The sequence below is a fragment of the Mus caroli genome, unplaced genomic scaffold (assembly GCF_978045245.1).
Source record: "Mus caroli unplaced genomic scaffold, Mus_caroli_1 scaffold_1, whole genome shotgun sequence".
Lineage (NCBI taxonomy): Eukaryota > Metazoa > Chordata > Mammalia > Rodentia > Muridae > Mus > Mus caroli.
In genome coordinates this window covers 150,620,325-150,643,773 of record NW_028227256.1, presented here as the reverse complement: position 1 = coordinate 150,643,773, position 23,449 = coordinate 150,620,325, and the positions used below count along the sequence as shown (strand labels likewise).

The following is a 23,449-nucleotide window of genomic DNA, read 5'->3' as shown; positions in this document are numbered from 1 at the left end:
CAATGCTTGGGAGACAAGAACAGAAGGCTCAGCAATACACAGTCATTTTCAGCTCATATTGAGTTCCAGGCCAGCCTGGGCTACATAAGACCATCTCAAAAACAAAATGGCAGTATGCTCTGAATTAGAGAAGCAGACAGGAGTATGTAGTTGCTTAGAGACAGCTCCTGGAAGCATGGGGCCGGAAAGATGCTGGCTCGTAAGACAGCACAGCCTTACAGGGACAGTTGCCTGGTGTGCATAACACATGAGACATTGTACCCATCCCTTGGTAGAAATTTCACAGCATGTGACAGCTGTGTGGCACATCTGTTGGAGATTTAAAAAATCAGTTTCACCAGTAGTAGTTGGGAAAGACTCAACTTGGCAGTGGTTCTGTGGGAAAAAAAACAAAAAAATAAAAAGCAAATACCTCCGGCAGTTTGAATTGGGAACAAATTCATAACACGGTAAACTCAGTGAAATGTTGGTCTTCGTCCCTGGAATAAAGGTGTCCAGTCTCGGAGCAGGGCTTGGTTAAGAGCTGAGCTGTTCAGGCCCTGAAGTAGCACAGGCAATTTTTGTCTTTTAAATAAAGAGATTGAAAAGTGGGGTTTGGAAGAGTCATGGTGGTGCACACCTTTAATCCCAGCACTCAGGAGGCACAGCAGTGGATCCCTGAGTTTGAGGGATGTAGGGTAGTTGGCTACACTGCTTTGGCTCCTGGTGGATTGCACCCCAGGAGCTCTTTGGATTCACGCATGAAAGACACACACACACTCAGAGAGAGAGAGAGAGAGAGAGAGAGAGAGAGAGAGAGAGAGAGAGAGTTAATTTTTGACATTCCGTGATGTGCTCAAAGGCTGGGCACATCCTAACCCTTCCCCTGCTGCCCCAGGCCCAATCAGGGAAGTGGTCAGTGGCCACCTGCTCTGAGCATTCACCTTTCCATCCCCTAAACAGAGAGGTTAAAACATTGATGGGAGGATCAGCCGAGCTCGTGGATGTAAGCCCCAGAAACCCTTGATCAAGGGATCAAGACACCAGTAGGTAAAGGTACTTGGTGCCAAGCACAAGGACCTGAGTTCAATCCTTGGGCCCCATATGGTAGAAGGAGAGGAACTGTCTCCCAAACGTTGTCCTCTGTGCTCTAAATACATGTAGTAGCATGCCATACATAAAAGCATGAACACACATGTAATACTCAAAAGAGACAGAGTGGCTCTGGGCTGGTATGACATATTGAGGAGGCCAATGAGATTGATGGCAGTACCTTTGTGGCTTCAGAGGTGGATAGGGCCTGCACAGGACAGCTGCTAAGCACATAGGGCACCGTTGCCAGCTTTGTGGTCAGCACTCTGGTTAAATCATAGTTCTGGATATTCCAAAGCCAGCTTCACACACACCAAGGCTTTGCCTCACACATCAAGGCTTCAGGGCCAATGAAGACAGCACAGAAAGATTTGGGTTCAGAGCCCAGCTCTTTATTGGGTCGAGTTTCCTCACCTTTAAGTGCTGTTTTTAACCTGTTTCTTCTGAAGAAGGAAAATGAGCCCATGCAAGGGTCCTGGCTGGTCCTTACTCGGATGGATCCTCTTTAGAGTGCCAGAAGGCTGACCTGTTCCACATCTATAGACGAGGAAACAGGATGCAAAAGTCAAAGTGATCTGCCCAAAGCACTGACGACATAGCCCACTGGTAGGGTGCTTCCCTAGCATCTACAGAGCCCAGGGGTTGAGTTGAACCACAACACAGGAGAGAAAGGCAATTTGTTCAAAGAAATGTTTCAGTTCTTTGGATTTGAAGGCGCATCACCTTTTCTAACAAACCATGATTAAAATGTTTTGAGTGTTTCAGATACTATACTATGTCAATTATTTCCATGTGTGACTTTCATTTAGAACCACACACAGAGTTGGCCAGTGCTGGATGCTGGTTTTCTTTGACAAGGCTTTGGGAGGGACGTACAAGACACAAGTGGGGATGAGAAGGACCAGTCCAGATGGTCGTTTCGGCCACTCAGCATTGACGCTGTTGAGAGACAACTGTTGTGTTTCTTCAACGGTGGACAGCATGAGCTGCTAGAGAGTTGCATGAGAGTCCAACTTGTTCTGTTGGTTTACACAGTGCTTACAGGGAATTCTCTGCAGCTATTCCAACCAGGAATGTTCATATAAAAACATCACCTAAGCTTATTGGCTTCTCTTATGCAATTGGACAGTTTGGTGACCCTGAATCCATGTTTCCCAAGCAATGATCACCCCAGCACTATCTGATAGCTGCTTCCTTTAGGTGGGACAAGAGTCCTGATTATTCCCCCAATAGCCCACATCACTCTCCTTTTATTAAGTATTTTAAGTCAATGTGTAGTAGGCCATGCATAACAGATGATAATGATAACCTGGAAGGTTCTGATCTCTGTTTCTGACAGTGTCTCTGTTTCCTCTTCCCTAGTCTGTGATTGCAATGGGAAGTCCAGGCAATGCGTCTTTGATCAGGAGCTCCAGCGACAGACAGGCAGCGGGTTCCGTTGCCTTAACTGCAATGACAATACAGCCGGGGTTCACTGTGAGCGGTGCAGGGAGGGGTTTTACCGACAGCGAGACAGAGACCGCTGCCTACCCTGCAACTGCCACTCAAAAGGTAGGTGGGAAGAAGGTGAAGGAGACTGAGGGAGGGAAGAAGGAAGGACAGAGAGAGAGGGAAAGGAGGGACTAGGGAACAAATAAGACTAGAGAGATGTTGCACAGCTGGGTCCCCCCCACCAGACATTGGTCGTTTTAACAATGACCCCTGGGAGTAATGGAAGGAGCCAGGTTCATCAGAGTCAGCTGGTTTGAATTTTACTACAGAGGGTTGTGTATTTTGTTTTCGGTAATGAGAGTTTAACACAGAGCCTTGTATGTGATAGGCCAGTATTCTACCACTGAGTTGTACTCCCCTTTAAATGTTTATAATGTTGAGATAAGCCCTAAGTTCTCTAGGCTGGCCTCACATTCCTGATCTTCCCTCCCAAGGAGTAGCTGCAATTACAGATAATGTTACCACACCTGAGGGCAGGTTGTTGATTTTTCTAGGTAGGTAGGTAGGTAGGTAGGTAGGTAGGTAGGTAGGTAGGTTAACCTTTCTATGATCCAGGGACAAAGGAAGGTGGTCTCTCTCAGTGACAGCTCTTCACGTCCACCTTTGCTTTGACCAGGCTATTGGAAAGAGTGATTGGCTGGGTGTGGGGACATCTGCCTATAATCCTAGCACTGGGGAGGTAGAAGCAGGAGGATCAGGAGTTCATGGTCATCCTCAGACACATAGAGAGTTGTCTAGGTTACACGAGGCCCTGTCTCAGAAAACAAAAACAAAAAACAAATAAAGGAAGAAAAAGTCGGATTGTAAGGACGTGTTTCTGCACTTGTTCTGGGTTCTAGCCATTCAAAGTACAGACAGGAAAGCCACAGAGAAAGACTAGAGCTGCTGAAGGTGCTGTTCGCAAGAGCAAACACCAGATGGGAAGCTCCTACCTGGGAGGTGGGCTCACAGAAAAGCTAGCTATTATGGGATTTATTCTACCTATCTGTCTATCTTTCTTTCTTTCTTTCTTTCTTTCTTTCTCTCTCTCTTTCTTTCTCTCTTTCTCTCTTACTGGTTTTCAGCATCTTCTCCAGTGTGTCTGTTGTGCATGTTGGGCTGTGTTTATCATGGGTAGTCAGTGCACACATGTTAGTAAGTAAACACATCAGGAGAGGCAGAGGTCTATTGATATACTGAGGTTTTTGTTGGTACATCATTAGTCTGTTATCTTTCCTGGCATTTGGTGCTTCTCCTTGTTGGAAAGCGTTTAGGAGCATATAACTCGATGCACACTTAAAGGGTAAAGCTGTAGCGTGGTTCTGCTTTAGCGTGGCTTTGTGGAACCTCGTCACAGCTGCAGCTGGAGGAACGTGAATCTGAGCAGGCTTTGGGGTATCCAAGATGAGTTGTTAGTGGAGTAATGTCAGGAACTTTCTAGAAAACTGGAATGACCAGGGGTGATAAAGATCTGGGGTCAGCCCCAGCCTCACCTGGGTTTGCTGTTATGATGTAGCCTGAAACCAGTCTGTTTAGTTATGTGTTTAGTTAACGTGACATCCAGAACCTCTTAGAGTTCTCAGTTCTCACCATGAACCAAAAGACTTCAAAGAGCAAGATAAAAATGATTAAATTTTAATGGGTATTTGAGATTCTTGGAGGAGCCAAGGTCCCCAGAAAACACGCAGCTTTGCTGCTCATCACAGGAGCTGAGTTGTCCCCACAAAATGTTCTGTGAGCATGTGACAGAGACTCAACGGGCTTCCCTGCAAACCTTGGGCAGAATACAGAGTTCTAATTCCAGAGGAGACCAGGAATGAGCTGCTGAACAGAAAGGGCAAGGGAAGGTTTCTCACTTGTCTCTGTGTGGTTCCCACCAGCCCAGTATGAGAAAGCATACCTCTTTTTCTCTGGAGATATCTGGGACTTCACGGGAGCTCAGTGGGAGGTGTAGAGATACACAGTGATGGATAGCTAGCATGGTGCTGTTTCTGCAGTAATCAGAGAACCTTCTGAACACAGTTCCTGTCTCAGAAGTGAGGGTAGGAGACAGGAAGATGCCTGTGCAAGGTTGCAGAGCTGCAGGGCAGACCAAGGACTTCAGCCTAGGTCTGCTGATAGCATAGCACATAGTGGTAAGTTTGGGAGCCAGACAGCCTAAGTTCAGGTCTTGTCGATGTAGCTCCCTCTGAGTCACTCGAGACATATGGTGTGACCTCTATACAGCGCCAGTGTTCTCAGTTAAAAGGTCATCTGGATATTTGTGTCACACTATAGTGCAAGAATAGTTAAACACATGATAGACAAGTTAGTAAAGTATAAGTCAATGATAGATATTCTTATAAAGATGAAGGTTGACCTGACCATTTTAAAATTGAGCTTTAAAAAAATTATATTGTAACCAGATGTGATGATACAAGCTTGTAACCCTAGCACTTGAGAGGCAGAGGAAGGAGGATCAGGAGTTCAAGACCAGTTTTAGCTACATAGCAAGTTCAAGTCTAGCCTGGGCCACATGAAACAACTCTGGAGAGAGAGAGAGAGAGAGAGAGAGAGAGAGAGAGAGAGAGAGAGAGAGAATATGAATAAAATAATAATATCCAGGCATGACTGAAGTCTCATATATATGATCTAAAATGACTTGTTAACATTTTACTTATTATTAAAAACTCTAGCTTATCATTGAATATCTGAAAGTATCTTTTAACAGTGGAGAAGTTGATCTAGAAGGATAAGAAGTAGCCTGAAATCTCCCAGCAAGGCACTGCAAGAGCTACAAATATAATCCGGGTCGTCTGTCCCCAGAACAGGTCCTTCCTGTCCCTTCCGTATGAATGAAAAAAAAATCAAAATACTTTGTTTATCTCCAAGGCAGACAGGTGCCTTCAGAAAACCTGGATTTCCTCTGTATAGCTCTGGCTGTCCTGGAACTCACTCTGTAGACCAGGCTGGCCTCGAACTCAGAAATCCACCTGCCTCTGCCTCCCGAGTGCTGAGATTAAAGGCGTGTGCCACCACACCCGGCTGCAAACCTGGATTTCCTAATGACTAACTAATACCTTATACTTTCCAAAACATTTTGATAGACTTGACAGGCCATGCCTGTCACACACCCACAGTCCCTGGGAGGAGATGAAGAAACTGAAAGGTTTAAGGTCCAACTGCCTAGGCCGAGGGATACATTGGTGGAATGAACTGTTTTTACTACTTATTATTCCTAACTGTACCTGGGCTTTACCAATCACTAACCAGTAGCCTGATTTGAGGAAGGAGTGTTAGAGAGTGAACCTAGAGCCTTGTGCATGCTGGGCAAGTGCCCTGTCACTGAACTATATCCCAGCATCCCTTAAGCTGCCCAGACTGTCAGTAAACTTGTTCTGTAACCCAACAGACCCTGGGATTGCAATCCTCCTGCCTCAGTCTCCCAAGTAGGTGGAATTATGGGTCTTCTTTAAAGATAATGTCCTGAGTGATTTCAGCCCCCCAATTGACTACAAGTTTCAAATGAAAAAAAAAAATCTTAAAAAGGAAAAAAAAAAAAGCCACATCACTATGTCACGTGTGGTAAATGAAGCCGACAGTTGACTTGTGCTCACAGTAGTTTGGCCTTCATACCGATTTCTCCTAAGTTTAGAAGTGAGCTTACTATTTTGCACGTGTGTAGTGTATATGTGTGTGCTGATGTGGTATGTGTATGTGGGGCTATGCATGTCTGCATGTTTGCAGGCATAGGTGTGTACATGGTATGGAAGCCAAAGCTCATGGTGTGTCTTCCTTGATTGCTCTCCTCTTTATTTACTGAGGCAGGGTCTCTGACTGAGCAGGGGCCTCCAGATTCAGCTAGCACAGCTAGCCAGCCTGCTCCCGGGATCACTTGTGAACAGTGAGTTCAAGGGCAGCCTGTGCAGTGCAATGAGACATTGTCTCAAAGTAACACAGTCTGAGGAGGGCCTGAGATACAGCTCAGCCTCCTGGGCACTGAGATTCAGTGAGGAGCTGGAGACTCAAACTGTGGTTCCCACACGTGAGTGCGATATCCCCTGAGATCTCCCCAGCCAGAAGTGAGTTTATTTTAGGGGATGACTTTGTGGTCCCAGTGACAGTGCTGAGTGCTAGTCACATATTTAAGTCCTGCTAGCCTTCCACGAATACTTCAAAATGCACTGTGTATGTTCTTTCTGTGACACCCAAGTTCTTGAGGTGTGTGGCCATCATCAGTATCACTGGGCTTGTTCTCTTCCTTCATTCCTTTTTTAAAAAACAGATCTATAACAATATCACAATATTCAATATCAATATTCAATATAACAATATAACAAATATGCTAACAATAGGTTAGCATAGTTCAGCTATTATTTAAAACATCTTTAGCTGTAAGTTTATATGCATGCATGTGTGTTCATATAATGTTGAGGCTGGAATCCAGAGCCTTGCACATGCTGAGCAGGTACTGCACTATAAACTATATCCCCAGCATGCACACACACACACACACACACACGCACACATACACACGTGCACTCTCGTGTGCCCACACATAGAGGAAGATGTGGGGAAGGGAGGTAGGGAGGAACAAGATTCTCTTGGAAAACTCCTTGGCTTCACTTTAAGTATTAATCACTTTTGACACCCTCTGCATCCTCAGATTTGCATAGAGATTATCTACCTGAGCCCTGGGAACACTCCCTGAGACACAAACTGAACCAGGGAAGCCATTCTCTGTCTATTCTTTAAAGCCCAGAGCCAGGCTTATAATGTAGGGGCTTTTAAATCCCAGTGCTGTTGTTTTAGAATGTGAATTCAATTAGTCATGTTTACATTTAGAGACATCAAACAGTCCCATGCCAACCTTGAAGGCCTGAAGGATGCCTTAGGGGTAAATTACTACTGCGCTGTTAACACTGTAATAGTCTATTAGTGTAGTGCTTACATTCTTAAGCACCCACTATATGTGAAACACTGACTTAGGCACCTCTTACATATTAGCTCCTAGACTTACAACAGCCCCGAGAGGCAATGTTTTCATTCTCACTTAAAAGAAATCACATGTAAGCCATTTTCCCCGAGGCACGCAGCTAGAAGAGCCTGGTATTTGAGTTGAGATCTGTCGAACTCAAAGCTGGGGTTGTTTTCTTATCTTCCAGCTTCTTCTAACCCAGTGGTTTTCAGCCTTCCTAATCCTGCAACCCTTTAATACAGTTAGTTCCTCATGTTGTGGTGACCCCAACCATGAAATAACTTTGTTATGGCTTCAGACCTGTCATTTTGCTACTGTTGTGGATCGTAATGTAAATATCTGATATACAGGGTATCTGATATGCGATCCCATCCTGAGCCTTTCTTTCCTGCCATCTACGTGAAACCTAAGAGGACCCATTTACAGTTAAGAGCAAGCCCATGGGAAACTGAGTCAGTAGGATACTATGCACAGAAGCTAATCTTTGAGATAAGTCTGGGTGCCCATGCACAGAAAAATGTGGTATATATACACATGGTGGAGTTTTATTTAGCACAGACAAGAGTGAGCTTAGGCTATTTACAGGAAGATGGGTGGAATTGGAGCTCATATTAATCGTAATGAGGACACAGAAAGATGAATATTATATCTTTCCTCATATGTGGAACCTAGGTTATATATGCATATAGACCCGTGGATAACATGAGAATAGGAGGAGGACTATCTGGGAGGAGGGGGAGCAGAGTACTGAAAGGGAAGAACTAGGGGAGGCGGGTGAGTGTAGTGGGGAGTTAATATGGTCCAAGGCATGATACTCCTGGATCAAATGCCATTATGGGGGAGGCTGTAGCTTAGTTGGTAGAGTGATGGCCTAGCATGCTTGGAGCCCTTGGTTCAATCCCTAGCACTGCATAAACCAGGTGTGGTGGAGCACACCTGTAATCCTAACACTTGGGAGGTGCAAGAGGATCGGGAATCCAAGGTCACCGCTGGTTACATACTGAATTGTAAGCAAGCCTTATATACATGAGATCCTATCATCTCGAAAACATCATTATTAAACCCGTCAGTGTAACGTAGTGACTGTTACACTGTTGGAAAAAATGAACAAGACACTGCAAGGCAGTGACTGAGCCACCAGGAGACGTTCCATAAGTGAAGTTTTCTGCTTCCCCCGGTTAGTGAACACATTCTTCGTCAAGGGGTTTTCGTGCATACTTAAAAAAATATATCATGCCATCAGGGCTGGGGAGATGGCTCGGTCAGTGAACTGCTGGCAGAGCCTCCGTTCGATCCTTAGAAGCCGTGTGAAAAAGAGATGGGAGTGTCGTCTCACGCATAGTCATGGTGCTGGCGGGGTGGGGGCAGGTGGATCTGAACAGACTCATCTAGTTGTTGAATTCCAGGCCAATTCAAGACCCAGCCTTGCTTGGCAGGGAAAACTGGTGATGGTCCTCTGGCTGCCACATGCTTGCCTAAGTTCACACTCATGTAAACACACACACACACACACACACACAAGTCAAGTACTGGCCCCTAAAAGATGGCCTTTGGTTGTTAGATACAAGGGAGAAAGTAATTTATCTTAATATGTTAATATGCTGTCATTGGTTTTTCTCCTTGAGTTTCCAAAGGCTGGAACAAGTTTTGAACTCACTGTGTAGACCAGGCTAACTGAACTTGATCTGGTCAGGTTATTCCAATGCAGCCTCCAGGGGGTTATAGGCATGCATTACCACACCCTATTAATGGGATTTAAAAAAAAAATAAGAAAGAAAGAAAAAGAAAGGCACTGTGTGTTCCCTACTGTCAAGTCAGAGCAAATGTGTAAATAAAAATGTTTCTGTGATTCACCCCCCTCTTTCTGTGAAGCAGGCATCTTCACGTGTCAAAATATCCCGTACTGAGTAGAGATTTAAACGGCCTGGGTTCCTTGTTAAAAGCAGTGGATTTGCACATCCTTGAGTGCATCTGGAGCTCCCATAAGCAGACGGTCATTGTTTTTTCCAATGCCTTACAAATACTTATTTTTCTTCTCTCCTTCTCCCCACCTGGTGGGCTACAGGTTCCCTCAGTGCTGGATGCGACAACTCTGGACAATGCAGGTGTAAGCCAGGTGTGACAGGACAAAGATGTGACCGATGTCAGCCAGGCTTCCATATGCTCACCGATGCTGGATGTATTCGAGACCAGAGGCAACTGTAAGCATCTGCCTTAGTTTAACAACTCGGGGTTGTTTTATCTCCATCAGCCCATCGTTGAGGGAAGTCAGGGCAGGAACTGAAGACAGGAACATGAAGCAGAGACCTGGGAGGACCACGGCTTCCTGAGTTACTTTCCATGTCATGTTCGGCTACCTTTCTTTTCTTTAAAGATTTATTTATTTTATTTTATGTATGTGAGTACACTGTAGCTGTCTTCAGACACACCAGAAGAGTCCATTGGGTCCCATTACAGATGGTTGTGAGCTACCATGGAGTTGCTGGGAATTGAACTCAGGGCCTCTGGAAGAGCAGTCAGTGCTCTTAACCTCTGAGCCATCTCTCCAGCCCCAGCTACCTTTCTAATACAGCCCAAACCCGCCTGCCTGCCAAGGAATGGTGTTGCCTACTGTGGGCCAGGCTCTCTTATACCAGTTAGGTGTCAGGAAAACACCATAGGCTTGCCCAAAAGCCATTCTCATGGAGGTAGTTCCCTCTTCCTGGGTGTAAGTTGACAACCAAGATTAATTGTCATAGCATCCTTACTCCACCATTGCTATTACCAAGGGAATAATGACACCCACAAATACTTTTGTGACTTCTTCATGTGGGGCTGTTTAATTTTATCATTATACAAACACTATATACAACTGGGATTATCATTACACTTATTTTAATAAGAAGATACTTAAACCATGAGAAATTTAAATGCCCAGTGCTACTGGTGATGATAGAGCCGGTTTGGAGACCCAGAGATTCGGCACCTGGATGCATGCATTTGGCTTTCCTTGGGGAACCAAGAGGGACACAGAGGCTTCTCCCCCATTCCAACCAGGGACCCACTGGACCTCAGCACACTTTGTGTAGAAGACGTTTTCTCTGCCCAATTGCTGGTTCCTTCTGTTTGAAACGCCTGCTTTCCATCCTCAGATTCTTTTGTTGAAGGAGGACTCAGACTGTCTTCCTTCAATGTACACTGCGTATCACACAGCAATCACAGAGATACAGAGCTTAGAGGTAGCAGGGGGAGTCTGGTGGTAAATAATTTGCCAGAAAGAAAATTGGCAGAGGAATTTCTGAGAGCAAGGGAAAAGCTAACTAAACCCTCTGGGCTTAAACTGCTTCATCTGCTGACATCAGCAGCCTGCCCAATGTTTCTGGTAATGATGGGCCCCAGACTTAACCTGCTCTCGTTACTTTTCTTGACCTAGCAAGCCCCCGGCTGTTGCTTTTCTAGACTTAACCTGCTTAGTTACTACTTTTCAAGACTTAACCAGCTTTTATTAATTTTCTAAGTTTAGCTTGCTCTTAATTATTGCTTTTCTAGACCTCACTGCTCCTAGTTACGTGCCTAAGTTGCTTCTGAGCAGCATCTGTCTTGGAGGAATAGATAACACCTCTGCCGTGAGGGTCTTGAGGGCAACGGTTGCACACGTTCAGACCGCTGACTGACTTCCAGCCACCTGTCCCCATACATCAGCCCATGAATAGCTCCAAACTCATTTCCACCTGTGGCTACGTCCTGAATAAACTCTTTTGCAAGACTTGTCCTTCCAACGATTGTTATACTGCATGACAGGCGAAACAAGCTTGCCTTAGTAATAACTTGGCATGCTAACCAGGAGCAAAGTCCAGCGACTTATTGGCTGTTTGCTGGTATTGAAATATTGTTGATGAGTTTAGGCAGCTGTCTGGGCCACTTGTCTCAAGGACTGTCCCCAAGACCTTTCCTGGTTTGGCACTGTTAATATTTTATGCATCATTTCACTTTTGTAGTAGAAAAACAGTGTGCTAGGAACATGTATGGTTTGGTGAATGACTTCAGTATAAGCCTCCCCCTCCCCCCTTTTCCTCCCCCTCCCCCTCCCCATTTTTCCTCCCCCCTCCCCCTCCCCCTCTCCTCCCTCTCTATTCTCCTCCTTTCTCCCTGATTTTTATTTGTTTGTTCATTTTGCTTTTTTTGTTTTTGTTTTAGTATTATTGTGTGCTTTATTGTTTTGGTTTTCAGACAAAGCCTTGTTATGTAGCTCAGGCTAGCCTCAAATGTTCTCCTGCCTCAGCCTCCACAGAACTGGAGTTATAAGGTATGAGTTTCAACAACTCAGTTTAAAATGTCCTGTTTCTCCTTTCCTCTGGTTTGGCCTTCATCATGAGGATCCTGGTTTGGGGACATGGATAGTAGAAAAAGATGGAGCATCTCTATCCACAAGTCTACTTGGTTCTGTTTGGTTCCTGAAGTCTGATTCTGGGTTCAGCATGAATAACCAGAAATGCATGCCCCTGGCTGGCTGTTTGCAGCAGTGGAAAATGTTAGTTCTGACTGAATACAGACCATTGGATTGCAGCCTTCAAACCTAGGTGATGCTAAGCTGTGGATTCATGGAAAGGAAACATATGCTAATTACCTATAATACCTCATAGCTACAGAGTTCTTTAGACTCCAGAGAAAAATTAAATGAAAATAGACTAGGCTTGATAACGTCACTTCCCTGACACTCCTATTTACAGTCCCTTGCCCAGACAGGCACATCTTCCTGGCCTTACTGGCACTACCCTAGCCATTGTCTGGACTTTCTTTCCTCTGGGCCTTTGCATAGATTACTCTCTTCTATCCTTCTCTGGCCTTTTAGATCACTTTCTCGTTGCTTTCCTGGTTCCCACACTCTAGCCACAACCCCTGCTTCGAAGGAGCAGTATGTGTTGCGTTCATCCCTTTTCCTACAAAGCTATGAAGCACTTGAGGGAGCTCCACGTGTCCCATCATCTCCTCCAGGGTCCCCCCTTATTTCCCCCACTGTGCATATATGAGTCTACTTTTATTTGGGCTCTCACATTTGTTATCAGCATTTGGATTTTCCTCTCACCAGAACTTTGTCTTGTTCATGGCTGGGTTCAGTGCCTGAAGTCGAGGAAGGGAAAGAGGCACCATGGGGGTGTTCCAGCATGGCTGCCATTATACATCACTGCTGTTGCTGTTCCCCACCTTGAAACCCCAAGAATCAGGAATGGTTCCTATTTCTCATCTCCCTGGTTCTTAGCCCTGAGAATGTATTTGCTGGTTGATTTGGATATACTATGGAGGAATGGAAAGACGAAGATTGGAAAGGGATTCTGGATGTGAGCCTGGTTAGATCTAGCATTAACTGGATGGGGACTGTGAAGGAGAAGGAGTCCAACAAGCTTCAGGTTTGGGCAGGATTTAACGGAGTCAGAAGACAGCCACAGGGGAACATCATCCACTCTTTCTCCATTATAAGGTCTTTGAGCAGACTTTCATTACCAGGGGAGAGCTAGCAGCTTCGGTTTTAGACTGATGAGGTAGATACGTGAGCGTGTGCCAAAAAGAGTGATGGAAACCAGAGGGAGCCCTGAGTCAGGGAGGCTGTGTCAGGATCAGATGACTGCTCCGGTGCCTCCAGGAAGAGTCTCACCACCAAGGCAAACAAAAGACAGCGAAATCAGAAATTCCACTCCTAGACATACATGCATGATAGATAAAAATGGATAAAATGCACAAAACCTAGTGTGCTGAAGTTCATGTAAACATTACCCATCATTGCTAAGAACTGGGAATACACCAAATGTCTACCAGCTAATGAATAGATAAGCAAATTATGGTAAATCCATATGGTGGGATTATATTCAGCCATGAGGACGATATATACTCCGTGATATGACATGGGCAGACCTTGAAAACTTATGGTATGTGAAATAAGTCAGTCACAAATGGCCACATGTGATATGATCTCAATGATAAGAAATATCCAGAGTAGTCAAATCTAATGAGACAGAAAGTACATCAGTGTCCACATCTGGCTGGGGGTGGGAGCTGAGGGAGGGTGTGGCTTGGCTCTTTTAGGAGCATTGGAAATGGTTAAGATCTGTTCTTTGTGATAATGGTCATATGATTTTCAAGAACTGATTACAAACCAGTGAACGGTTCACAATACACAGGTGAATTCCATGACATATGAATTATATCTCAGTTGAGCCTTACCAAATGGTAGAGCCTGAACATACTGCAATATCAGGTACACAGGGGACTGCGCCATCCTAAAAGACGTGATTGAGTTAGACTATTTAGAAATAAATTATGTACTTATTTTTAAAAAGACTAACGTGCTTAGTTGACCAGACTAAATCGTTTAGTAATGGCCTTGGCCTGCACTTGGCACACTCTGCTCTTTTCGGGTAGGTAGCCCAGGGTTCACTGGCCACTGCCCCACTGGCTTAAATAAACGTGTTGTTAAAGGTGAGAAGAGTTCAGTGGGGATGTGATTGCTGAGAGAAGTCCCCAGAAGAAAGCCGTAGCCTTGGGATGTCTCTTGCTTGGGCAGCTGACTTTTGCGTGTCTGACTGTGAAGTGCTGGAAAGCGGCTCCTAACTTTCTTCCTCTTTTTGTTCACTCAGAGATTCCAAGTGTGACTGTGACCCAGCTGGCATCTCTGGACCCTGTGATTCTGGCCGATGTGTCTGCAAACCAGCCGTCACTGGAGAGCGCTGTGATAGGTCTGTGCGAACCGTGCCCCTGAGGACTTGAGGGACAGTGCTCTGGCACCTGGTGTTTAAGAATCAATCCACAGAGAACAATTATGGAAAGTGGGTTCTGAACAAATGTTGAGAGCTTCTTTCTCCCTTTCCTCAAAGGCTGAGCTTAAAAAACAAACAAACAAACAAACAAACAAAAAAACATTCATTGAGGTCCATCCTCTGCCTTGGGTCCCCTCTGTTTGTTTTTCCTGTGACAGAGACAGAGGGCCCCAGAGAGTCCCCTTGGCAGCTGCCTGGGACTCCCAGGTGCTTAGATGCAAGGCTGTGTGCAATAATGAGACCACGTGACTAAAGTGGGTCTTGGGAGACGCCTGGCCTAATTAAACACATTGAGGAAAATCCTCGCAACAGCCACCATGGCAGTCTATGGCCATACATAACCATTGTGTACTGAAAAGGAACCGCCCCAGGAAGGGGATGGTACTTACACGTACACACATGAACTGGGACAGTACGTTAGAGCCCTTTGGGCCTGAGCCATGTTGAGGCAGGTGGAGCAGTGAGGAGCCATTGGCCCTCAGTTGCTGCCTCAGGACATCCCTTGAGTCCAATCTGTGTTCCGACTAAAGTTTCCTCCCCCCCCCCCCCCCGAGATGGCTGTGAGCGGAGGAGCCATCATGAGGGTGGCCTCAGAGCTCAAAGAAAGCAAGCATTTTCCTGGCACCCTGCCAAACACATCTGCCTGGGTGAAGGCGCTGCCTGTGCATTCCGAGCCTGTGGTCTCAGGGTGTTGTTGAGAGTATTTGCTGCTCTTTCAGAGGATCCTATCTGGGATCCCTGCATCCGTGTCCAGTGGCCCACAACTGCCTGAAACTCAGACACACACACACACACACACACACACACACACACCATATGCATGTTGAGACAGAGTCTTACCCTGTAACAGAGGCTGGGCCTAGAACTCGTCATGTAGCCAGGCTAGCCTTGAAGTCATAGCAATCCTCCTGCCTCATCCTCCCAAATGCTAGGATTATACTACTCCCTACTGGAAAGCCTTATTTATTTATTACTGTTTTAAGACAGGGTTTAGAACTTGCTACAATAGCAGAGGCTGACCTTGAACATCTGATCCTCCTGCCTCTATTTCCCAAGAACTGGAATTACAGACATGTGCCACTAAACCTGTCTTTGGAAGCCTTTTAAATTCTAGAATATGCAACAAAGTAGACAGCTACATAGAGTAACAGTTGCCATTGCCATAATTAGTGGGTCTCTGTTAACAATATTCTATCCCAGTGACATCAGTGGTCCATGGGAGTGACCATCGCTGGGTGGCGTGCCAATCATCCTTGGTTTTCTTCGTCATTGGTCATCCCACGGCTCTGTTCCCTCCTTCATCCTTCCCTCTCCATGGGTTTGAATCCCACCTCGGCCCTTTTATCCTCCTCCACCAAGAACGTCAGAAATAATTCCTGTCTCAGCAACTCTATCTTCAGGGGGGAATTGAATGAAGGTGTAGACATAAGGTGCCTACGGGGCTGTTCCTGTCTTGTGTGGAGAAAACCGGAGCCTTCTTTCCTGAAGCCTCCTCAGAGCTCAGCCTTGCTTGGCAGTTGTCCAAAGAGAAGCTGCCCGAGAGCTTGGTCTGGGAGCAGGGGTGGAATGCCAGCCTGCAGTTGGCTGCTCTGGGAAGTCTCCAGGTTTCTTTTATCTTTGTTACTGGATCTTTCCTCTGTGGACCAGGCCTAGGTATGACAAACATGGTGCTGGTAAGTACTCCAAGCTCTTGGGGATTGGGACAGTTGAATAGGTTCTGAGGTAAGAGCCTTGTCTTTCTGGCCCCCACTTCCCCTCCATTAAACACTCGCTCCAGGGCAGGTCAGCTCTGCATAATCCTGTCTCATTCCTCCCTACCCTACCTCCATCCAGTCATCAAAGATGGGTCAGTAGTCAAGTTTCCAGACTTCCAAGGTTCTAGTGAAGGCAGAGACAGTGGACATGCTCATTTGTTGTGTATATGTTTGGGTGAGGGTGGGGGCTGGAATTGCCCCTCTGGTGGTCTGGAGTGGAGGTCAGAGGTCGTATGTAAACCTTGCCATTTTCTTCTTTCTGGAAATTAATGGTGCTGAGTGGGAGAGAGAGTAGAAGAGGCTGGGTCAGCCATGGCATTCCCTGTGAAATAAGAAATAATAGTGTTGCCCTGACTTCTATGATTCTGCTGCAGGTGCCGACCAGGCTACTATCATCTGGACCGGGCAAACCCTGAGGGCTGTACCCAGTGTTTCTGCTATGGGCATTCAGCCAGCTGCCACGCCTCTGCCGACTTCAGTGTCCACAAAATCACTTCAACTTTCAGTCAGGGTAAAGTATCTCTACAAAAGGTTTTGCTGTTTTTTTTTTTTTTTTTTTTTTTAATTTAGCATTATACTAAGATCTGTGACTTGTGTTTATGACAGTGGCTTCCCTAGTCACAGGATGGCTTCTCAAGTCATGGTTCTCCACCTCCCAGGTCCTGGGATTACAAAGCTGTTCCATCACACGCAGTTCAGTTCTGTGCCAGGGATCGAACCCAGGACCCTGGGTATGCTAGGCAGACACCTTCCTAACTGAGCTACATCTCTAGCCCTCTTGCATTATTTTTTTTAATGTACATTATATTGTCGGGATAAGACAAACCATATATCTTTAAAAAATTACAGCTGAACAACATATGAATAATTTAAAAATAACTAAAAAGGAGACAAGCTATTAACATCCCTCTACTTCCCACCCATATCTATTTCAAAACCTCAAAGAATCGTTCATGTGGACGAGGAGTTTATGAGAACATCTCAGAATCCACGCTCACTAATAACATCCCATCGCACTGAGTTAATATATATCTTTAGCTTGCTTCAGAGCACAACAAAAAATATTGAAATTGATACTATTTTTAGCTTGTTTGAATTTTTGCCTCACTCCATTAAGGCCAGATCTTGGTTTGGTGAGCACGGTAAAAACCACAAATTATAGGCAGGTGAGAGCAAGCATAGAATCACAGGAGTCCAAAGATAAGAGCCAGATAAAGATAAGGCAAAGAAAGGGCCATCTAGAGAGCTGGGGCTAAGTGCACTTGCCACCAAGTCTGAGGACCCGAGTTCTACTCCTAGGACCCTCATAGTGGTAGAAGAGATCTGACTGGGACAAGTTGTCCTCTAACCTTCACACACACACACACACACACACACACACACACTATGGCATGCACACACATACGTACACACACATACTGTGGCATGTGCACACACATACACATGGAATATTATATATATATATATATTTTTTTTTTTTTTAAAGGCAAAGCTGCTGAGGACAGGGCCTGGTGGATAGGAGTGACTGGGGAATTCTGAAAACTCTAAAAGAAAGCAAAAATGCTGAGCAAACCCCTTTCTACTCCTGGGGCTTTTTGATCAGTGAGCCTTGCGTACCTAATTCAAGGGACAATGGGAGCAGCCTCATAGCAGTGTCTTGTCTTGCAGATGCGGATGGTTGGAAGGCGGTTCAGAGAAATGGGGCACCTGCAAAACTCCACTGGTCACAGCGCCATCGGGACGTGTTTAGTTCTGCCCGAAGAGCAGACCCCGTCTATTTTGTGGCCCCTGGTATGTGAGGGGTGGTTTCTGCAGAAGCCAATTGGTAGGACTGCAGAGTCAGGAGAGAAAAACTAAGTTGGAAGATGTGATGTACGACCCGTCCCCATCACTGGGGCTGCAGCAGCTCCAGTAGACACCTGGAGCTTAGGCCCAGTCTGATAAGTCACTATTCCATGACACTGTAGAGCCATCAAGGCATCCTGGAGCTCAGCCCTGCTGGGATTCCCTCTGTACCCACCTATTAGCCAAATGAGCAGTTACTAGATTCCCATCGGAGCATGAAACCAAACTTAATGGGTCAATTAAGAAGCAGACACAAAGAATGTCTTTTTGAAAAGCTAAAACATTTAATTAATGTGTATGTATATCTGCACATAGGAATGCACACATGTGTACAGGGTCCCTCAGAGGCCAGAAGAGGGTGTTGGGTCCCCTGGAGCCGTAGCTATCGGAGGCTGTGAGCCGCACAATGTGTGTGCTAGGAAACTGAACTCAGGTCCCCTGGAAGAGCAGGAAGAACTCTTTAACTGCTGATCCATCTCTCCAACCCCAAAGCACATGTTAAAACTTTAAAACTGGGCTGGTGAGATGGCTCAGCAGTTAAGAGTGCCAACTGCTCTTCCAAAGGTCCTGAGTTCAAATCCCAGCAACATGGTGGCTCACAACCATCTGTAACAAAATATGATACTCTCTTCTGGAGTGTCTGAAGACAGGTTACAGTATACTTATGTATAATAAATAAATAAATAAATAAATAAATAAATAAATAAGTATTTAAACATTAAAAAAACTTTAAAACTATTGATCTGAGTGGCAAAGGTCTGACTAGAATTTTGAATCCTAGTTCATAACCTTAGCTAATGAGCACTTCCCAAGCAAGTGGTTCTTTTTAACATCTCTGAACTTTAGTCCTCTCAACTATTAAATGAGAGAGGGCATGCCAGTAGTCAAGAATTATTGTCATCAGATATGGGCAGAGCTGGGGAGATGGCTTAGCCGGTAAAGAATGTGTGGTGCAAGCATGACGACCTGCGTTTGAACGCTAAGAACTCAGGGGAAAAGCTGGTGATTGTGGCACATGCCTGGAACCCCAGTCCTACAACAGTAGAGACATGAGAATCCCTGGGGCTTGCTAGCCAGAGACACTTGCCAAATCGGTGGGTTCCAGGTTCAGTGAAAGACTGTTTCAAAAAAAAGATGTCAAGTGATTAAGGAGGACACTCGACATGATATCCAGCCTCCACATGCTTGTTCACATCCCTGCACACACATCCATGCTCACCTGCTACACACAGAAGTATACACACAAATATAATATCTGCTAAGTGTTCGCCAAAATGAAAGACACTTATATATAACAAGTGGCACCCCAGCTGTTTTGCCTTGGATCTTTGTCCATCAGACTGGTCATGTCATGAGCTATCTGATAAGTAGAATTATCTTTGGAGCTACTTACACAGCCAAAATATCACACCCACATCCCATGACGTGACTGACCCTTCCGTCAGGGTGGCTTGGGATAGAAGGATGGGTGGGTCACACAGGACTCCAGTAGAAACTGACAATATTAATTTAATTTGGTCATGCATTTGTCTTCTCAGCTGTACCACTGATCTTTTCAAAAATCCATTTCACAGCCAAATTCCTCGGTAACCAGCAAGTGAGTTACGGGCAGAGCCTGTCTTTTGACTACCGTGTGGACAGAGGAGGTAGACAGCCATCTGCCTACGATGTGATCCTGGAAGGTGCTGGTCTAAAGATCAGGGCTCCTCTGATGGCACCGGGCAAGACACTTCCCTGTGGGATCACAAAGACTTACACATTCAGGTAAAAAGAGGCCACAAGCACACCAACCAGCTAGAGCCATGTTGTTTGTTCACACATGCGTCCCAGCACACATCCAGCCAGTAGGCTTTTCTGAGCCATGTGGGTTACTAGGCACAGTGTTACATGCAGAAACAGGACACTGTTCCTTCCCTCCGGTAGCTGACAGGTTCACAGGCATGAGGAGAGAATGATGTACAGCCAGTTGGGTGACTGAGATAACAGGGCGGACACAGGTATTCTGAAGACACATAAGAGGTACAGCTGCACTGGTAGCAGAGATACTTGTCCCGAGAAGGTGAGGTAAGTGTGGATGGAATCACTAGTAGTTGAATTCCAGTGGAACAAGAAGTGGGGTGAGGAGTGTGGGGAGGACTGAGCTCAGAGAAACTGCTGCAGGTGACATTGCAGAGCTGGGGTCCATCCAATAGAAAGTGGCTTTGGAGTGATGGGTTCAGAGAGGCAGTAGAGGGAAGCTGTGCCCACTCGGTTGGTGCTTTGTACTGTTAGAGGCTAAGAAAGATGGAATAAGATCTTGGTCCTCCAAGAGCTTGTGACCTAGTGAGATCTATAACACACCTAAAAGCAGACACGATACGGTCCAGTAGCTGCCTTGGTTCTGGTAAACGTTTGTTTTGAAATGAGCTTAATTCTGCCTGGAGCTTCATGAAGGCATCAAGTGTAGGGGCTGAGAATGGAAAGATACACAAGGCTATTCCAGAAAGAAACATTAGAGGAAGACAACCTCTATGTGTGAATATCCGTGAGGATGTTCCCTTGGAACCGATGGTGGATGGTTGTTGTGAACTACCATGTGGGTTCTGGGAACCACAGTACTGTTTTGTTTTATTTTGTTTTTGTTTTGTTTGTTTGTTTTTAAGACAGGGTTTCTTGTGTAGCCCTGGATGTCCTGGAACTCACTCTGTAGACCAGAATGGCCTCGAACTCAGAAATTCATCTGCCTCTGCCTCCCAAGTGCTGGGATTAAAGGTGTGTGCCACCACCACCAGTACTGAGCCATCTCCTGAGCCCCATGGATAATATCTTTGTAGCTGGAACATAGCATGGATAAAGGAGATGGATAAATAAGATTGATACGTCTAGAAAGGACTTACCAGGCTGTATCTTTTGTGTCATGCCAGGTGCTTACATCTTGTCTATGCTGACCAGATGATGGAAAGCCACTGAGAGGCTGTCACTGGGCATAGTGGCGCATGCCTTCAATCCCAGCACTTGGGAGGCAGAGGCAGGCAGATCTCTGACTTTGAGGCCAGCCTGGTCTACATAATGAGTTCCAGGACAGCCAGGGATACATAGTGAAACTTTGTCTCAAGAAAAAAAGAAAAGTGTCATGGGTTGGTGAGATGGTTCAGCTGATAAAAGGACTTGCTGCTCAGATCTGGTAACTCAAGTTTGATCTCTGGAACCTACAAGAAGGTGAAAAGAGACCATGAAGTTGTCCTCTGGTCTCTGCATGTGTACTGTGACATGAGACACTCTGCCATGCACCTATACACATAATAATGATTTTTTAAAAATTAAATTTATATGTGTGTGTGTCAGGGGTATGTACATGTGAGTCTAAAAGAGGATGTTGGAACCCCTGGAGTTGGAGTTAAGGCAGTTGTGAGCTACCTGATGTATGTGGTAGGAACTGAACTCTAGTCGTATGCAAGAGTGGTATATACTGAGCCATCATCTCTCTAGCCCAATTTATATACATATATGGTATCACTTGCACATGGATGTCCTGGAGCTCGGAGATCTGCCTGCTTTTGCCCTCTAAATGCCCAACATAGTTACACACACACACACACACACACACACAAATCTCCTTTGTGTATGAGTCTGTGTAGGTGTATGATGTATATGTACATTTGTGTGTGTATGAGTGTGTCTGTGCATACATATCATATACCTATACAGACACACTCATACACACACAAATGTATGCACACTTGTGTGTGTGTGAGTGAGTGTGCAGTGAAGGAGTGTGGGGGCCAATAGGAGCAGAGAGAGGCAGACTTAGAGCCAGCATCCACATGAACTCAGTGCTTAATTACCTGATTGCTACTTACTCTGATGACGTGTGCCTCCTTCCTGCCTGGAGTCTCACATCCTCGGCTTAGTGAACTTATTCTTTGGGGTTCAGCTTACATGCTTTCTTTGTCTGAGCTTTCTCTGAACCCAGGCAAAGTTACAGACATCATGTATTTGTTCCCACGGTGTTCTGTTTGTGAATTGCTAACAGCCCAAACTGGATTAAATTATTCCAACTCCAAGGGCTGAATCTTAATCATCTCTGCCTAGTTTTATTTTCCCCCAATCCCATAATTTCTTGCCCAGGCCAAGGACACAGTCAACTTTGATTTTTTTTTTTAATTTCTTTCACTAATTTATTCATTCATCGCAGTGCTGGGATTAAACATGCAGGGCTGAGTATATGTTGGGCAAGTTCTCTACCACTGACTTGTATCCCCAGCCCCACAACCATGCTTTATTTAATCAGCCAGTCAGAGAATGAAATGAAAGGGTCTTTCATACAGTCAGTATTCCAGGAACAGAAACCCGAAGGCTAGCACAGAGATGACTGGTGCAGGCACCACGGGCTTCATTCTGATGGCAGCTTCAGCCCGTGATGGGCACTTGCCTGGTGTGTGTGAGGCCTGGGTTTGATTCCCTGCACTTACAAAAGGATTCCAGGGAGGGCAAGGGTATGGACAGATGGAAGGAACCAATGAAGCATACCCAGGTCACAAGTACATCCCTTAAGAACAAAGCTTAGAATAAACAGTAACTTTCCAGGGCCAGAACCTGGGGAGCTGATATGTGTCTAGTATTGGGTTATGCAATTGCTAAGAGTATTGCATGTGTCTGAGGGCTTGGGACCAGCTTTTGCAGTGATCCCTGGAAATATATACACTGACACACCCTTCACTGCTTCCTGTGGAATTCTCCCTTCCTGTGGAGAGAGAAAACTCCAAGCTTCTGTCTCCTAGAAAACTCGAAGCCAACGCTCAACTGTTCTCACCTTCTTGGACATAACTTGTATCAGGTATCACTGTGGCATGACTTGACTTTGTAAACATTGAAAAATGTTCAATTATGCAGACTGAATGAACATCCAAGCAGTCACTGGAGTCCCCAGCTGAGTTATTTCGAATATCGAAGGTTACTGCGGAACCTCACAGCCCTCCTGATCCGAGCTACGTACGGAGAATATAGTAAGTGACCAGGAAAGAGCAAAAGACCCCATCCCTGGTTTTAGCTTCATCTGTTTTGGAGTTCTACGGGTGACAGCAGACCCTGGTCAGGAAGATAAACTAACTTGATGGTTTCCTCTCAGAAATCCTGAGTCTGTGTTTTATATTCTTTTTTCCTAACAGGAATGTTTCTCTAGCAAGAGATCAGCTAGATCTCTTTGTATCAGCTAGATACTTCTTTGCTAAGAGTCCCTTCTTTAGTTCGGTTATGGTCCACAGTCCACAGCTAATGGGCATCTCCTCTGTTAGTTCCCATCTTTGGACTTCCTGTGTTGGGCCTTCTAATCCTACCTACAATTATTTAAAGGGGAGGGTGCTTCACACTTCTAAACACTGACCAAAGAAGTGTGGCTGGCCTTCCATGTCCATGTCCCCAGTGCCACAGATACAGAGGGAGCAGGCAGGGTGGCAGCCAGCAGTTTGCTGAACTGTTACCATTTCCCAGGTATGTTATGCCAGGTAGTGTCTTGTGTAATTTTCACAACAAACCAGGGGGCTAGACAATACTCTTTGCCTCTCCTGTAAACTAAGAACACG

At 45.5% G+C, this 23,449-nt stretch overlaps 1 protein-coding gene across 1 annotated transcript in view; it reads left to right on the top strand.

Moving 5' to 3' along the window:
* The window catches only part of Lamc2 (laminin subunit gamma 2), a 62,206-nt gene that overhangs the window by 16,829 nt on the left and 21,928 nt on the right, over positions 1–23,449 (top strand). Inside the window, exons 2-8 of the mRNA XM_021170094.2 lie at positions 2,434–2,622; positions 9,564–9,699; positions 14,110–14,208; positions 16,418–16,554; positions 17,712–17,834; positions 19,463–19,652; positions 22,761–22,873. Of these exons, the coding sequence (XP_021025753.1) occupies positions 2,434–2,622; positions 9,564–9,699; positions 14,110–14,208; positions 16,418–16,554; positions 17,712–17,834; positions 19,463–19,652; positions 22,761–22,873 (987 nt within the window). The remainder of the gene's footprint in view (positions 1–2,433; positions 2,623–9,563; positions 9,700–14,109; positions 14,209–16,417; positions 16,555–17,711; positions 17,835–19,462; positions 19,653–22,760; positions 22,874–23,449) is intronic.